The 18,512-nt window shown below is 40.1% G+C and overlaps 1 protein-coding gene across 1 annotated transcript in view; it reads left to right on the top strand.

Moving 5' to 3' along the window:
* Window positions 1-1,422: 1,422 nt before the first annotated feature.
* The window catches only part of CCDC25 (coiled-coil domain containing 25), a 33,663-nt gene continuing 16,573 nt past the window's right edge, over window positions 1,423-18,512 (top strand). The window contains exons 1-4 of the mRNA XM_052644480.1: window positions 1,423-1,530; window positions 6,753-6,800; window positions 9,971-10,010; window positions 13,322-13,373. Of these exons, the coding sequence (XP_052500440.1) occupies window positions 1,503-1,530; window positions 6,753-6,800; window positions 9,971-10,010; window positions 13,322-13,373 (168 nt within the window). The 5' untranslated portion in view covers window positions 1,423-1,502. The remainder of the gene's footprint in view (window positions 1,531-6,752; window positions 6,801-9,970; window positions 10,011-13,321; window positions 13,374-18,512) is intronic.

An 18,512-nucleotide genomic window follows, 5' to 3' on the forward strand; every position in this document is an offset into this window, starting at 1 on the left:
CTACGGTTACTTTTTTTTTTTCTCCTAGTGATGTTAGGGGAAGCAATTAAAAAATTTTTTTTTCAAGTTAAATAAATTAAATCACGCCAGTAACATCTACGTGCCAGGTATTCATGCACGTTTTAGTGTTTTATTTCATTCACCACAGTCTATGGGATATGTACCATCTTTCCCATTGTATAGAGAATAAAACTGAGGGCCTGAAAACAATTACTATTCATAGGACAATGTATATTCTTCCTTTGGAAAGCCCAAAAGTTCCTAAAGCACTCGTTTGTTATTAGCTACTGTTATGTTTGTGTACCAGCTCCTAGTACACTCTCTGGGCACATTTCTTAGTTCTAAAAAAATTTAGTTCAGTGATGCGCTTAACTTCACATAAGATAATATAAATAATCAGGTTAAAGCGAAGTGCTGTTGGGAACTGAGTCAGATCATTTCCACTTTACAGGCGGAAGATTTGAGGTTCCCTCAGCCTCGTAGGTAACAGATGGCAGATCTTGGATTTAAAGGTAGAACAGTACGAGCCCAAACGCAGAGAGGCATACTGCCTCCGGTGAAACTAACTTTAATTCTAGATTGTTCACCACGTCCTAAACCTTTTACACCTATTTATTTACGTAACCTTGGCAAAATAACCTGTGAATTAACCGCTCCATTCATCCTCATTTTGCTGCTAAGTGCAGCTACCGAAAGTGCCCAACAAGTGATGGAGCTAGAATGAGAATAGTGGAGGAATTTAGGTTCATTCAAATTTTAATGAGCTTCTATACTAAGTTCCGGAGAAGGCGATGGCACCCCACTGCAGTAACTCTTGCTTGGAAAATCCCATGCACAGAGGAGCCTGGTAGGCTGCAGTCCATGGGGTCACAAAGAGTCGGACACCACTGAGTGACTTCACTTTCCCTTTTCACTTTCATGCATTGGAGAAGGAAATGGCAACCCACTCCAGTGTTCTTGCCTGGAGAATCCCAGGGATGGGGGAGCCTGGTGGGCTGCCGTCTACGGGGTCGCACACAGTCGGACACGACTGAAGCGACTTAGCAGCAGCAGCGGCATACTAAGTTCCAAGTACCGTGATTAGTTCAGTGAAAGCGTAGCCGTGAAGAAGGCACAAGGTTTCTACTTTCGGGGAGCCCAGATGCGAGTGAAAAGCGGCAAATGAAACCAACTTGATAGCCCACAGGGTGGAGGTTCTGAAAATAAAGCCAGGCTGTGGCATTTTTCTCTTAAGATAGTTCCCCGCATCGTTTTCCACCCACTAAATCCTCCTGCCTCCATCCTCTCTCCTTTGACCCCCAAATGAGTTCCGAGCGCGCCGACACCGCCTCCCCAGCAGAATTGAAGATGGCGCTGGCGACAGGTGTTATGATGCGACCCGACGTCAGCCGGAAGTGCGTGAGCAGTTCCGGGGAACGCGGCCTCCGCGCTTCCGGTATCCTGAGCTTCCAGGTTTGAGTACTGCTGCTGGGCGCTGTAGTTGTCCCACCGCCGCTGGGATCATGGTGTTCTACTTCACCAGTAGTAGCGGTGAGTGGTCGCCGAGACCTTCCGGGTCCCTGTCTTGACTGTGGGGCTCCGAAGCCGAGACCTCGAGGCCACCGCTAGCCTGGTCCTTAAGTGCCTTCTCGGCAGTGGGTGCCTCTTCCCTCGTCCTGATGGTCTCTCCACCGTGTCCGTCCCAGTCCTCCCAGTGTGCCTCCTCGTCAGTGCCTGGTTGGGGAGAGGGGAGCGTAGAGGGACCATCCCCAGTGCTCTCTTTGCCTCCGGTCGGTCTTCTTTTCTCTCAATTAGAAAGACCTGTCTCTACCTGGAATCAGGCAGTTTGTGGACTTATTCACACTACATCGTGAAGTCTTCTCTTCCCCACCCACCCCCGTAACATTTAATATTGCTGCTCTCTGGTAAGAAAGGAGACATCTGCCAACAACTCTGCCTTACAGAAAGTGCGCCTTACCCTTCCTGGAAAGGGTTATTGGGTTTGGATGCTACCGAAAGACTCTGGAGTGGCGAGACATACACTCACTGGGCAGAGTTAATGTCCCAGATTTTGAAAAGTGACATGATAGTTTCTGATTTGTCTTTGGCAGGCAAGAAAAGGGTGTGTTTAGTCCCCAGGAACGGCAGTGTCTTCGTTTCTCTACTTATATTTTTCTCTTTGCCTTAAATCAACCCCCCAGTTAGCTGCTCCTCCCCAGAGACAGCCCTGGCCTATCTTTTACAAATGCCTTTTTTCTTTCCTTGTTCCCACCCCAGGATTGCTTAGGTATATCTCTTGGGGGAATCCGCTTAACACAATGTATATGTTCAGCATTGCACTTATCATTTGATGTTAAACTTTTGCCTGCTTGAGATAGAGTGTAAGCCCGTTGAGGGCAGGTACAGGCTCTCCTTGATCCGCTAGCATAGTGCCTGACTCTTAATAGGAACTCAGTAAATACTTACTGAATAAACAAATGCTATTTTTTGGCTTCTAGCACACTCTATTCTATTGCTACTCTCTGCCTACTTGTTAAAGGTGAGATTTAAGTGAAACCAATAATAGTGGTTATGTGGGTTTGAACAGGGTGGCACTTGCTCTTTAGAGATGAGAAAGTTGAAGCCCAGGAAAGTTGTAACTCAGAGCCCTCCTCTGCTACTCCATCACACTGTCACATCTCATTTTTCTCAATAGTTTAGGCTTCCACAGTGTGCTGTAAGCCATTTCTCTGTTTCTGTGGGCTTAGTTTTTTCTTATCCATATTATTAAAATTACTAGAAACAAAATTCAAACTAGCCTGAAAAATCATTCTAAGCTCCTAATCGCATTATTATCTGCTGTCTGTCCTGTTCTGACCCTCTGTCATAATATAACAGAAGCATCTTTTTGTAGCTTCTCCACTCAGGAGAGTCCTTGACAACATAGTTATCCATACAAGTCCAACAATGGAATGACAAATATAGGCAGGGCATGTTGTTGTCCTGCTTTAGTTGCTAACTCATGTCAGACTCTTTGAGACTCTGTGGACTGTAGCCCACCAGGCTCTTCTTCCCAGGCAAGAATACTGGGGTCAGTTGCCATTTCCTTCTCCAGGGGATCTTCACTGACCCAGGGGTCAGTGTCTCCTGCACTGGCAAGCAGGTTCTTTACTGAGCCACGTGGGAAGCCCGAGGCAGGGCATATAGGTACTAAATGTATTTTATACAGGCTACGTTATTCTCCTTAAAGCGATTCTAAATTCTTTGAGTGCCAGTCATATACACGGAGATGCCCCTAATAGAGCAGAGGGATTCAGTTGATTTGTGGGTCATTTTTTCCTCATTGGCTTACATTGCGGCATCAGAACTGCTTCCTGTCGGAAAAATATTTGGCCTCTTAATTCCAATAAATCTACAATTGTGCAGCTTTTAAAATTGCAGAGTAATATAGTAGTAAATTTTTTTACATATTCCAGTACGGAAAACAATTTGAACATACAGAATCTTCAGGAAATGACTTCATATAGATAGATAGCCAAGCTTTTCAACCAACTGATGGTTTACTGCAAAAAAAAACCAAAAAACCCTTTAAAAAAATGGGCTGGAAATCACAATAGAAAATTTTTGCCTTCTCTTTTGAAATTAGTATCTCTGATTAAAATCTGCTTATTCTTTCATGCTCCCATAATTAAGGAAACATTAACATTGCTGTATTTTCAGTGTCAAATTCAAGATGCTCTGATTTATGGGTTCCTGCACATTAGGCATTAAGCACGTTAAGTTCACTTATGTTTTTAGTATCTTTTACCAGTGTCCATCTCAATATAGATGGTTCTGTAATTATGAAATTATCACAATGCCTCAAAAGTTGGGTTGATTGCTATACTTGAGTCAGGAGTCTTCAAGACAACTAGTTCTCATACTCATCACATTATTTGGATGAGAGTTACAAGAGTAACTAGAATAATTCAGTTTACTCTCCCTTTATCCCTCTAACATGGAAAGGGAAAGTCGCTCAGTCGTGTCTACTCTTTGTGACCCCATGGACTATACAGCCCATGAAATTCTCCAGGCCAGAATACTGGCATGGGTAGCCTTTCCCTTCTTCAGGGGGATCTTCCCAACCCAGGGATTGAACCCAGGTCTCCTACATTGCAAGCGGATTCTTTACCAGCTGAGCCACAAGGGAAACCCAAGAATACTGGTAGCCTATCCCTTCTCCAGTGGGTCTTCCCAACCCAGGAATTGAACCGGGGTCTCCTGCATTAAAGGTGGATTCTTTACCAACTGAGCTATCAGGGAAGCCACTGAGGAGAGCTTAATTGAGACTTCTTACTCAGAAGTCATGCTCCTTTTTTTTTTAAATTTTATTTTCTATTTTGACATTTCAGTCTTTGGGAAAAGTTACAGGACTATTAAAAGATTTCCTTTATAGCCTTCTCTCAGATTCCCCAAATCCTAACATTTTACCACACATGCCTTACCTCCTTTTCCCCGTTCTGCTTTTTCCACGTTTTCCATCTCCCCTTGCCCCACTCTGTCTCTGCACACACACAAACACACTCACAGGGTTGTTGTTTTTTTTTTCCCTGAACCATCTGGAAGTTGTGTCTTAGCCTTAAATACCTCAGGGTATTTTTCTTAAAATCAAGGATATTCTGTTATCAGAAGGCATTGTTCACTATCCAAATTAGGAAATTAACATTGCAGTGATACTATTACCTAGTCAGCAACTTTTATCCAGTTTTCATCAGAGTCCTCTGAATTTATCACAAAAGAAACCTGCAAATCAATTGTTGCATTCTGTTGTCATTTGTTGCTCTCTGGAGTCTTCTGGTCAGAGCAATTGCTCAGTCTTTTTCTCTCATGACACTGTCTGTTGAAAAATTATTCTGTAGAATGCCCCTCAGTTTGGGGTTGTAGCAGTTATGTTATCAACCACCTCATTTTATAGGTCCGCCATCCATCATCTGTCATTCTCTTGGCAGGAGCTTAGCTAGCTTGCCCTGCAGAGACAGCTTTGTTTACTTCAATCATTTAAAAAAAAAAAACAAACATTTTTTCTGATTACAAAAACCATCTATATATTTTGTAAGCAAGTAGGTAAGGTCACTGTTAACAGTTAAATATATATATATCCTTCCATAGTATAAAGAAAATGGGTGTGTGTAATAGAAACATATGTAAGCATGTTTATATGTACAATTATTTTTTTTTACATATTGAATCTTACTGTTTGTAGATAACAGAAATACTGTGCTGCTAGTTATTCACATACTCTTTCTTTTTAATGGATCCATGGCCTTTTGTCTATGTGTTCTCTGGTCTTAATTAACGCCTGTTCAGTTTGTATGGAGAGCTTCATTGCTTGGTGAAATGTTAGTTAGTAGGGTATGTACTCCTAGTGGTGACATTATAGGATCAAAAGGGTGTACAAATACAGTAGCGCCCCAAGTGAACATCTGAAACACTTTTTAGTTGTATTCCTGCAGTTGGTATTTGTCCAGTGCTGTGCAAAGGGCTTATCAGGATAATACAATACTTAACTATAGACAGATCTCTCTGTCAGTTAGTCAATACAAACATTCTCTCCTTTCAAACTCCTCTCAACTACTTCCAAGTAATTATGGATGGTAGTCGTCATAACTACTCACTGAAGGAATTGGGAGTCTTCTGTTCCCAAGAAGGGCAGCTGTGCTTGATCATTTAAGGAGCTTGTCATTTGGAAATTACAGGGAACCCTGAGTTTACCAATCTACAAATGAAGGAGTTCAGAGCTCCACTTAATGGAGTAGTCCCAGCTCTGGAGCGACAACCAGCAGACAGCCCAGCCCAACCTTAACACCTGTCAGCCAGGCTTTGTAGACAGAGACCCAGTGCTGTTAATTCAGAAGTCTAGATCCAAATGGGGTCTAACAGATTTTGGTAGACTAGCTCAAAAACTCAGGACCCAGTTACGATTTCAACTACAAAACCTAACTGATTGCAGATGGAGGATTCGCACAGCAAAACACGCTAGCTCAGGAAAGCCAATATCATTTCTAAGGTGAGCCATACCCGGAATATTCAGTTTGATTTAGGGTAGGAGTTCCTAACACCAGCTTCACATTAGAAATCGCTATTAAAAGAGAGCTTTTAAAAAAAAACCCAATCCCCAGAAATTTGAATTTGGTTGGTCTTAAGTGGAGCTGGGGCAGAATTAGGTGATTCTGTAAACAGGGTTCAGTGTCACTGATGAGAAGAAGCTTGAGAACCATGTTTCCCCTGAATGTGGTAGGGAGCCAGGTATGATTTGCAGCACCCCTGGAATGCAACTAAATCAAATCATGGAAGATAAACCTTACCTAGGTATAGGAACCTATTTTTAAATGGTTGAGGTGATGAGTTTGGGTGGTTTTTTGGGGCGGGAAAAAAAAAAATATATATATATATATATATTGAAGAAGGCAAAAGTAGATGATGGAACTGGAATTGTGTTGTGCTGTCTCCCTGAGAAAGTAGGAAAGTAGCCGTTTTTAAGAGGGTTGGTCAACGTTTTACAAATGGTCAGTATTTTAGACTTTGTAAGCCACATAAGGTCTCTCTAGCTTATTCTTCTTCATTTTGCTTCTTTCAACCCTTTAAAAATGTAAGAATCATTCTAAGCTGAAGGGCTGTCCAAAAACAAGGCTGGATTTGGCCTACCAGCCATGTTTTGCCAACCCATCATAAGCATTTCTCCCTTGTTTTTCCCACCAAATAGGTGTGTCTGTAATGATGTTATCTAACTATGTCTTATTTTTGTTTTGTCTTAGTTAACTCATCTGCTTACACTATTTACATGGGAAAGGATAAATATGAAAGTAAGTTTTCAAAAGCATTTGATTTTGAAATTTTCAGCAGGTAAGTGTCAATTGCCTTTTCTCTCCATGGTTTGTTGGATGGGTTTTCAGTTAATGACTATAACCCATTAGAAGGAATTCCAAATGATTAATTTTCTTATAATGTATTGTATCCAGTGATAATTGAGAGAATTAGACCATTTGTTGCTGATTAGGAACTTACATAGTTTTGTGGTACCATTTGATTTAGGGGTGATGGGAATCAGAAGTTAACCTTTGCTGGTTTTCATCAAATAAAAATAATCTGTGGCTTAGACGTTTGCAAAGATCCTTTTCTGTACATTTTTACCTCATTTGAGAAACATATCTTGGTTTTTTTGAGGCAGAAGATGGTTCTTTTTGAGTTGAAGTGTGAACAGTGTTTTGAAGCTTTCTTGACCACTGTCACACATATATCTATATCTTTTTATATATATACACACACACATCTATCACATAAAATGTATATAACATTATAAATATGATATGATAGTTATATAACAATATAATTATAAATCAGATCTATACAACAGTTTTGAACCCTGCTATAATTATAAGCAGACTCAGTATAAGCAAGACTCTCACATCCTAGCCAAGAGAAAAAAACCATATAGCATGACTCATTTTTAAACAGTTTTTTCCTTATAATGAATTTATGCCATTGACTCTGGGTGTGACTTAATGGAGAAGCAGTGTGCAGTGTATTAAAACTTGAGTTTTATATTTCTCTTTGTAATCCATGAATGTCCTGGGTAAATTTTCTCATAGCATCCTCCTGATGAATGTAACTGAGGATGCTGCTGATACCTCCCTGTATTACACTGAGCAATAATGTACAGTTATATCTCCTGGAGTTTGCTGAAACTCATGTTCCTTGAGTCGGTGATGCCATCCAACCATCTCATCCTCTGTTGCCCTCTTCTCCTCCTGCCCTCAAGCTTTCCCAGCATAAGGGTCTTTTCTAATAAATTGACTCTTCACATCAGGTGGCCACAGTATTGGAGCTTCAGCTTCAGCATCTGTCCTTCCAGTGATTATTCAGGGTTGATTTCCTTTAAAATTGACTGGTTTGATCTCCTTGCAGTCCAAGGGACTCTACAAGAGTCTTCTCCAGCACCACAGTTGGAGAGCATTGATTCTTCGGCACTCAGCATTTATGGTCCAACTCTCACATCCGTATGTGACTACTGGAAAAACCCTGACTTTGATTATACAGACCTTTGTTGGCAAAGCGATGTGTCTGCTTTTTAATATGCTAAGTTTGCAATACCTTTTCTTCCAAGGAGCAAGCATCTTTTAATTTCATGATGGCAGTCACTGTCCACAGTGATTTTGGAGCCCAAGAAAATAACATCTGTTACTGTTTCCACCTTTTTCCCATCTGTTTTTTGGGACCAGAGTAGGGGTCAGTTTTTCTCCGAACCTAAAACTGCTCTGAAAAATAAAGTCTGTTAAACAAAAGCAATGCAAAATGAGATAATATTAATAGCAGACATACAGAGAGTGAATGTGATTAGGGAGAGCCAAGAAGGCTTCTTGGAGGAGTGGGTTAAAGTGGACTGGCTAGATTGTGGAATCCTTTAAACCTCAGTTGTAGGAATTTCTTTCTATAGACATAAATCTAGATACAGAGTTTACGCCTCCGGATATAAATTTAGATTCTACCCAGACCCCACTGGAGTGGTGGTTCACTGTTGTTAAAGTGTATGCAGGAAAAAACATCTGTTGTGTAGAACATTTTTTCCCCAGGTACTTTTAGAGTCATCCACTCTCCTAGTCTGCTGTTAAAATGGTATTACGTTTCTCAGGTGCTATGTTCTCTACTGTGCCTCGCACATCACATTTACTTCTAATAGTCTTGATGACTTCTGACAAAGGACTGGATGGAACAAAAAGGAATTTTAAGTTGGACAGTTTACTTTCACTAAAAAAGCTTTCCGATGTGACGCCAGCAGGTGTCACCAGGGAGCCAGACATTGCCCAAATGAAAAGAAGTTTTTATAATTTCCTTTTTCTCATCTTTCTGATTACTTGTTGGAGGTTTGCTCAACTTTTTACTTGCACTTATAGAAAACTGTTCAGAAAACTCAAGGTGTATGCATTTGCTTAAAGTGCCCTCATCAGAGAGGGGACTCTATCATCTTTTTGCTTTTCTGGACAATAAATACCTCATTCAAATTAGATAGATTATACTTGAGTACATTTTAAATCTTCATATGTGAATCACTTTGTTTACCCTTTTAAAAAATCTTTTTATCTAATATCAATACCAAGTAATGCTTCTGTATTAAACACAGTTACTAATTATTGATATGATTCATTGGAGGTATATATTAAAATAAAATGTACACACATGGGAATTCCTGGACGGTCCATTGGTTAGGTCTCTGCACTTTAGCTGCCATAGCCCAGGGTTCAATCCCTGGTAGGGGAACTGAGATCCCAGAAGCCATGTGGTGTGGCTAAAATTTAAAAAAAAAAAAAAAAGGCATACAACTTAAACAAATACTTCACCTTTGTTCACTTCACCTTTTGAACAAATACGTCATGATTATAATTGTTCAATTGTAAAAACTGTTAAAAGTGTTTTTTAAAAAAAGAAGTTTAAATGAAATATGCTGAAGTTTACTGTAAGTTGGGAAGGGAAAAAATACCAGTCTTTTCCACAAAACTTTTTCTTTCTCTTAATGAAGAAAAGAGTAATTCAAAAAGGCTTTGATGATGGAAAATGTAAAAAAGTTTTTTTGAACAGTTTTTGTTTTATTTAAAAATTATTTATTTTTTATTGAAGTATAGTTGATTTAAAATATTACTTTAGGGAATTTCCTGGCAATCCAGGGTTAGGACTCAGCACTTTCATTGCCAGAGCCTGGATTCAGTCACTGGTTGGGGAACTAAGATCCTGAAAGCTGTATGGCATAGCCAAAAAAAAAGAACCAAAGAATCATTTTAAAACTGAATTAAAAATTTAAAAATAAATATTAGTTTCATATGTACAACATAGTGATTAGGTATTTTTATAGATTGTACTCCATTTAAAGTTCTTACAAAGTAATAAAATTTAAAGTTATTACAGCTGTATTTCTCTGTGCTGAACAGTATATCTTGTTGCTTATTTGTTTCCTTTTCTTTGTTCTCGTCTGTCTCTCCAGATGAAGATCTGATAAAGTATGGCTGGCCTGAAGATATTTGGTAGGTAAAAAATTTTGGTTCTGCTGTTTACAGATCGTTATTTACTTTCTGAGACTTGGCTAACCACCTGGCTCCTGTGATTAAAACTACAACTCATGGTTTGCCATTTGTTTATGACTGTTTGGTGGTAAAAAGCTGACCACCAGCTCCCTTCACTTATAAGTACCACGTTAACTGGGAAGGAGGCCTCAGAGATGGACCTCAGGCCTGACTGCAAAGGTCTTCAGAACATAGGCTTGCTTTTACCACCTGTGTGTCTCCTCAGAGTAGGTGGCTGAGACCACCTCACTGAAGCCCCAGAGATCTCCAGATCTGTCATGCAAGAGATAAGAATGATTATATGTGTTATGTAGTTACCTGCTGTAAGGTTTGGGGCAGACATACCTGCGGAGAAATGATTACATATTCAGATGTACTATGAAAGGCAATTCACAACAGCCTTTTACCTGACATTAAAAGAAAAAAGTAAGTGGAAGAGAAATTTCCAACATTCAGCCTACATCTCCTGGAGTGCACTTACTGAACTGGTGTCCACTTACTGAACTGGTGTCTACAGACGCCTGATACCCATTTCAACACTCTTAATAATCTTGAGATTTAATGTCTTGTTGGAAGTGATCGACTAGTACTTCCAGAAGCTATTTGAAGTCTGATGTGAACTGGCATAGCCCTAAATTTCAAGACCTGTTCCAGTTCATAAACCATTAATCCTGGAAACATTCCGAGGCATGCAAAAAATGAATGAGTTGATCTGCATTCCAGGGCAGATTTTCAACCTGGGTCACCTTGACGTAGACTCTGGAACTGAACCTCTGGGAATGTCAACATCTGAGTTTATACTAGGAAACCTCCTACAGTGCTTGGAAGCAAAGAATTTTTCTAGGATTAAATGAGAATGGAACTAAACTCATTTTTTAAAGTCTTTATTGAATTTGTTGAAATATGGCTTCTGTTTTATGTTTGTTTTTTTTTTTTTGGCTGTGAGGCATGTGGGATCTCAGCTCCCCAACCAGGAATCAAACCTGCACCCCCTGTATTGGAAGTGCAGAGTCTTAACACAGAAGTCCACCGTGGAAGTCCCTAAATTCTTTTTAAACAAAGGAAAATAGAAAAACTGTGCGTTTACTGCCTCCAGACTCCCTAATGAGTGATCTGTCCAGAGAGCCCACTTGAAGAGGTAAAATTACCCGGCTTTGGGTGCCCTGCATCTCTACAGTGTCAGGTCAGGGACGCTCACACATCCAAGATTCTAGTCTCTGCATTCAGTGAAGGGTAATAGTGGTTAAGCAGGGAGAGGAAAGTAACCGGAAGAGACAGAACCAGGGAACTAGTGGGCATAATTTAAACTTGGAGTGAGCATTTGGGACGTTTGTTAAGCAAGCTTGCTCCAACTGGTTTACAGAGCTGACTTTTTTGTTTGTTTTACACTTCAGCCAAAGCCCTGAATATCTGTACATTTCCCCTGCCCTTTGTAGAGGTGTACCTATAAGCCTGAAGTTCATGCAGATCAGCAGTGGTATTCCTGTGTGTGTGTTAGCACTTCGACTGCCTGTGTATGAACCCAGTATATATGTATGTTGAACTGTATATGTATTTCTATTGACAAAATTCCACATCAGGGACCTGTAAGGGAAGTGAGAATACAGTCAAGCTACTGTGGGTATGTAGAAAAGAGTTGTTGTAAATAGAGAACTTTAAATTGAAATGGGAAAAGTTTTCTCAATTGAGCTTGCTTATGAATGGGGTATTTTTCTAACATCCTCAAACAGGGTAGTGAGATATAATTTCTAGATTTCCAAGAAGCTTATTTTCTGGCTGGACAGTGCTGAACAGAAGAAAATCAGTAGGAATCTCTTACAAGAGAATGCAAATGAGTAAATGAACCTGAAGAAGAAAAATAAACCAAGATGTTATGTTCATTTCTGGCTGTCAGTATTTGTGAGGAGTAAAACCTAGAGTCATCATAGACTGCCAGAAAATGTGTAAAACTTTTTTGTGTTCAAAGTCACTAGCAAGATGCTTAACCTTTTTAAAGATGGTGTTACAAATAGCATAACCTTGACCTTTATATAGAATCACACTGTCTACATCTTGGACTGGGTATAAATGTGTAACCATTTTCAGTTCTAAAAAATCCTTTAATGCTAATAAAATATCTAGAGAAATGCCTAATGGGCTGTGATGTTGTTCCCTTAAAATTTTACCGAACATTCTTCAGTCTTGAAAGGACTAAGGAAGAGAAGGCTGAAGTTAACAGAATCAGGAGTGACAGCTGTGTGTTACCATTGTTTGCTAGCATTCTGAAGTCATCTTTGGGTGTTGGGAAGAAAGATCCACCTCATTTGGTGATTTCTAAAGGTGAAAAACTTAAAATCCCCAAATGTTGGGTTTTGTGGAAAAAGGACATTTTTAAAAGATTTAATTAAATTAATGAATGATAGAGCCTTAATGAAAGGTAAATGCAGGACTTTGGGAGTAACAGGGCTTTCTAATATTTTTAGGACAACATCATAAAGGACAACATCATGCTTTCCCAGGAATTGAGTATTAGTGTCATTGTTAGATGTAAGGCTAAATGAATTGGGTTTTGGAGTTTTTTTGGTTTTGTTTTTTCTTTAAAAAAATTTTTTTTTTTAATTAATTTTTACTGGAGTATAGTTGCTGGATGAATTGCTAGTCTGACCCCTAATGGGAGGTGGTCCACTTACTGCTTCAGTCCTTACTTGACTCTTCTGTCTCTGATTGACATTCTCTTTGGATTGTTTTGCCATTGCTTGAAACTCGGGATGTCCCAAACCAGACCTATCATCTTTCCCAGCTGGCTCCCTCTCCAGCTGTAAGATGTGTCTGTCAGTGGTCCTGCAGGTTTCCCAGGCTTGCAGCCCTGGAGTCTTGATGACTTCTTTCATTCCCTTCTCTTCCCTCCTAAAATTCCTTTCCCATGTTTGTATACATCCCATGCTTCAGCCTGGGACCCTCCAAATCTCAGTTCACCAGTGAATCCTGGAGTCACTGATAGTTCTTTCACACTTGAAAAATCACACTTCCTGGGCATTTAATGTTCGTCACCTTCTGTACTCATCTTGGCACTTAGTCTTGCACAGCTGCAGAACTCTCCATGTTTTTCTCACCTCTGCCAGTTGAAAGTGAGCCCTTCAGAGGTGGTTGGCTGTGTTTTCTGCTCACCATGGTGCTCAGCATGCAGTAGGCAACTGAATTCATATTTTTGGCCTGGAGGGCTTTCAACACAGGTGGCATGAGGAGATGGGTATCTTATACCTCTTGCTAAAAGTGGTTTTCATTCTTTGTAGGTTTCATGTGGACAAACTCTCTTCGGCTCATGTGTACCTTCGATTGCATAAGGTAACTGGATTTAAACATGGATTCAAAATTTTTTTCTTCAGTGATGAGCATCCTGTCTTGTCCTCTGTCCTTTTTTTTTTTGAAAATAAATTGCTTAGAGTAATAAATACGTACAAAAGTCTACAAATTAGCTGATGAAGAGATGTCTTCCCCTCACCTAGGAAATCACTAAGGGCAAATCTGGTAGCTTGAGGTTTGGAAGGGGAGCACAGCACATACTACCCAGCTAGAAGCACTGTCTTGTCCTGCCAGCTGAGGTGTGCTGTGTGTCACCTCTGCTCTCTCTCCCTGTCATTTCAGTTGATACTACTGGACTTCCTGTCTTCTTCTGGGGAGATCCCACTGTGGTTCCTTATTCTCAGACTGGTGATTCTCCTGTCTCACCAAGGGTTACCTGGGGCTTCTTCAGGAGGTTTAAAACAGCATTATCATAGTAAAGGGAAAAGATTCCATGTTCCCTAGTCACATAAAACTTTTTCTAATCTGTCTTTATATCCATATATTTTGTATAGTTGAATCATAGGGTATAGATAATTGTTATGTGGAGTTGGTGATGGACAGGGAGGCCTGGCGTGCTGGGATTCATGGGGTTGCAAAGAGTCGGACACGACTGAGCAACTGAACTGAACTGATATTTATTTGGGGATGATTTTAGATTTACAGCAAAGTTGCAAAGGTAGTACAAGTTCCTGTACACGCCATGTCCAGTTTGCCCCATTGCTAACATCTTAGATTACCATGGTAGATTTGTCAGAACTAAGGAACCACGGGTGCAGCACTGTTCACTAACCTCTGGGCTCTGTTTCGATTTCTACAGTTTTCCCATTAACGTGCTTTTTCTGTTCCAGTATCTGGTCCAGGATCCCACATTGCGTTTTAGTTGTCGCATCTGCCTAGTCTCTGGTCTGTGACAGTTTCTTACTCTTTCTCTGTTTGTCCTGACCTTGACAGTTTGAGAAATACCGCTCAGGTAGTTTATGGAATGGCACTCAGTGTGGGTTTTCCTCACGACTAGACTGGAGTTACGGGTTTAGGGAAAGAATAGCACAGAGGTGGAGTGCTCTTATCCCATCATGTCAGGGGTACGTCTTATTCACAGGACTTAGCACTAATGTTGTTAACCTTGGTCTCCTGGCCAGGGTAATGGTTGCTGGGTTTTCCCACCAGAGAGTTGTATTTCTCCCCATTTCCATACTTCATTATTTGGAAGCAAGTCATAAGTTCATCCTGTACTCAAGCAGGGAGAGGATAGAACTAAGTCCCACATCCTAGAGTAGGGAGTATTTGCATGTATTGTTTGGAATTCTTCTGTAAAGATTCGTCTCTTCTCCCCCATGTATTTAATTTAGTCGTTTACTTATGGACTGTGGCATTTTGTGGCTAAAATCGTCCCTACTTTGACTCTTCCACCTCAGCTCCTGTGTTCCTCTGACATGCTCCTGTCGTTTTGGTTTTGGAGCCCTTCCTTACTTTCTGGCATTCCTAGATGCTCCAGGCTCATGTATTTCCCCTGCTCCAGCCCTAGAATCAGCCATTTCTCCAAAGAACCTTGGTTCCTTTTACTGAGAAACGGTATTTAGAAACCAAGACCTGGACTCTGGGAGTGCTCGTTGCTACTGGAGTGGCATTGCTTCCAGGCCCTGTCACGTGACAGAGCTAGGAAATATGTGTGTGTAAATATATATATTAACCCATGTTAGTAATTTGTGTGGATAATTGTTTCTGTACCTACAGTAAGCGAAACATGAGCTCCTACTGATGTCTCTGGCGAATCCATTACTGTGGGGCCTTTCTCACCTTCCTTCCTTGCTCATCTGTTATTACTTCCTTCTTAGACAATGGGAAAGGAGACCTGGCTCCCACCGTCATTTGCTTATTTGAATCCAGTCTATGTGGAAGTGGTTTCAGATTTGGTGACCTGTATACCCATAAGAAACAACTTTGTCAACTAAAGTACAGTGTTTATGTGCAGTTATTTTTGGTTTCTGCCTTACAGTTTCCATTCAAAATGGTGTTTTTCAAAGTTACTTGGAAGCTGCTCTCTCCTCGATGCCTTGTAGTGATATTTGTCATGCACTTAGATTCTTTTGTCTCAGTTTGCATTCCTCCTTGGCATCCCCTCGTTGATTGTATTACATGACCATATTATTTTTATATTTATTGTTTTGACTGGCTGCTTCGAGTTGACAGTATGCCACAGTTAATTTGAAAGCTCCCTGTCAGAATATAAGTTGTTTACAGCATTCAGTATTATGAAACCCCAACAAGAAATATTTTTTATGAACTATTTCCTTTTTTTCTTTTGATTTTTTTTTTAAGCGTATTATTGGGTCAAAAGATATAAACATTTTAGTGTCTCCTTTTATGCCAGATTGCCCTTTGAAGATATTGTGCTGATTTAAAATGCTACCTGATATGTATAGGTTTTCCAAAAACATTTTGGGGCTTTATAACTTAAGAGCAACTTTTTGACTATTTTTAATTAAAAAAAAAGATTTCATTATGCTGATAATATTTACTTCTCAATGTATTAACAAGATAAAACATGCTACCCCACCTTTACTTATTCTGCTTATGTTTTTGAGAACTGTATTGTAAAAAAATAAGAAATAAAAAAGTTTGTGAACTCTGTGCTGGAACAAAATTCTGAATTTTCCTAGGCAACTTCTTGCCATTCTGAAACTATTTTAAGTTTAGAGAAAATAAAAAATGGTGTTCCCAACTTTCCTTTTGGTTCAGATTAAGTTTTTTCCTTTGGATTCTGCTGTGTCAGAAAATGGAAATAACGGTGATAGTTCCAAGTTCACCTTACCACTAGTTAGTACTTGTCTGAACAGGAGTTCCATTTCATTTTCTTTTGGAAGCCCATAATTGTGCTCGATAAAAATCTGTGCTCCTAAAGGAACTTCTGCCTGGTTGATGTCCTGCAGTAAAGGCCATCAGTTCAGTTGAGTTGCTCAGTCATGTCTGACTCTTTGCGACCCCATGGACTGCAGCATGCCAGGCCTCCCTGTCCATCACCAACTCCCAGAGTTTACTCAAACTCATGTCCATTGAGTTGGTGATGCCATCCAACCATCTCATCCTCTGTCATCCCCTTCTCCTCCTGCCTTCAATCTTTCCCAGCATCAGGGTCTTTTCCAATGAGTCAGTTCTTTGCATCAGGTGGCCAAAATATTGGAGTTTCTGCTTCAGCATCAGTCCTTCCAATGAACATTCAGAACTGATTTCCTTTAGGATGGACTGTTTGGATCTCCTTGCAGTCCAAGGGACTCTCAAGAGTTTTCTCCAGCACCACAGTTCAAAAGCATCAATTCCTCAGTGCTCAGCTTTCTTTATAGTCCAACTCTCACATCCAATACATGACCACTGGAAAAAGTAAAGGCCATAGCCCTTTGTATTAATTAGTAGGTACCAAGTAAGCGTTGGAGATGCAGTGAGACTAAATAATTCAGAACCTAGACTCTGGAGCTGGACTGCTGGCTTCAAATCCTGGCTCTGCTCATACCAGCTGTGCACCTCTGAGCAAGTTATTCAGCTGTGCCAGTTTCCTCTGTAAAAGGGAGCTCACAAGCCCCTGACTCACTGGGTCATTGTAAGGATTAAATGAGCTAGCATGACTGAAGTTTTGTGGGTTGTTTTTTTTTTTTTTTCTGCACCATGCAAGATCTTAGTTCCCTGATCAGGGATCGAACCCTTGCTCCCTGCATTCAGAGCTCAGAGTCTTAACCACTGGACCACCAGGGAGGTCCCAACTAAAGCATTTCTAATAGTGCCTGGCGCTTGCTTAGTGCTATGTGTGTTTATTCTTTTTTTGTTGTTGTTGTTAATTTCAGGTGAATTCAATCCAGGCTTTAAAGCTTAAGGATATTCATCAAGTGTTTGGTTTTTTCCCTATGCTTGTTTGATTTTTTTGAAAACCTATAGAAAAATCTCACTTATCAAGAGGTTTCTTATCTCATTAACACAGATGGCACAAAGCCTACAGTCAAAATTCTGGCCTTTACCTTAGACTCCCCATACGTTTTGTTTACTCTGACTTAATGCATTCTACTAAAGCCAAATGATTTTATTTTATTTGGTCTGCTCATATTATTAGAAGTAGCAAAACAAGAAGAGGGGATTGCTTCAAGAATAGCAGTAGCTTTAGGTAGTAAGGAGGAACATTGGTACATAACCTGATGTTAAGGGCCAAGATAACATTTCCACAAAAAACTCCATAAGCACCATACTCTGGGGCCAGTTGTTAGAGCATGACTTTAGTCCTGGGTTCATCTCTCAGCTCTGACATATACAAGACATGGAGGATCTTGGCCCAGTTACTGAACCTCACTAAGCTTCATTTTCTTCATTGGTAAGGTGAGCATAATAATACTATCCATTTCATATGTCTATTTACTTAGTGTTCCTAGCATTCAAAAAGTGAATATTCCTAAAGCAGTTCCTAATTTGTTCTTTATTATTCATTTGATATGTTTAGTATAGGGTCAGTCAGCTTCTATGAATGTTAGAAGCCCCTGACGGCATCACCATCACTATATTGTAGCCTAGTGTAGTGGTGATATTAATGATGATGACCTTGTGTTAATCAAGTTGGTAAATTCAGAATCCTGTGTTTAAGTGAATAAGTCTATTCACAGGATGAGATAGGGTTTAAGTAGTGACACTTAAATCACTTATCTTTTGGTCAAAATTTAGGTATTTGAGAGATTCCCATTTTGAAACATTAAGGGGAAAAAAGAATAAACTTAATTTTTCAAATATTTAGGTAGATAAAACCTTTCACACCTAGACAGAAGTGCTTCTGTAATCCCATGCCTAACAGCCAGTGCTGAGCTGATTTCCACTAGTTCTTGCCTCTGACATATTTTTGTTCCTTTGGAATGGTTTTGCTTATTTAGCTTTGACTTTGATACCGTATCTATAAAGTGAATGAATCAATATTTTTTTCTCCCTTATGGTGGAAGGTTATATGTAACACACCAGGAGCTTGGTTCCTGACTAAAGCTGAGGGTAGATGACCTACCAGATGATTTGAGACCGAAAACTGTAAGATGCCTCGTGCGTGTGTGTGTGTGTGTGTGTGTGTGTGCGCGTGCGTGCGCGTGTGTGTGTGTCAGTCGCTCAGTCGTGTCTGAC

Source organism: Budorcas taxicolor, chromosome 8 (genome assembly GCF_023091745.1).
Source record: "Budorcas taxicolor isolate Tak-1 chromosome 8, Takin1.1, whole genome shotgun sequence".
Lineage (NCBI taxonomy): Eukaryota > Metazoa > Chordata > Mammalia > Artiodactyla > Bovidae > Budorcas > Budorcas taxicolor.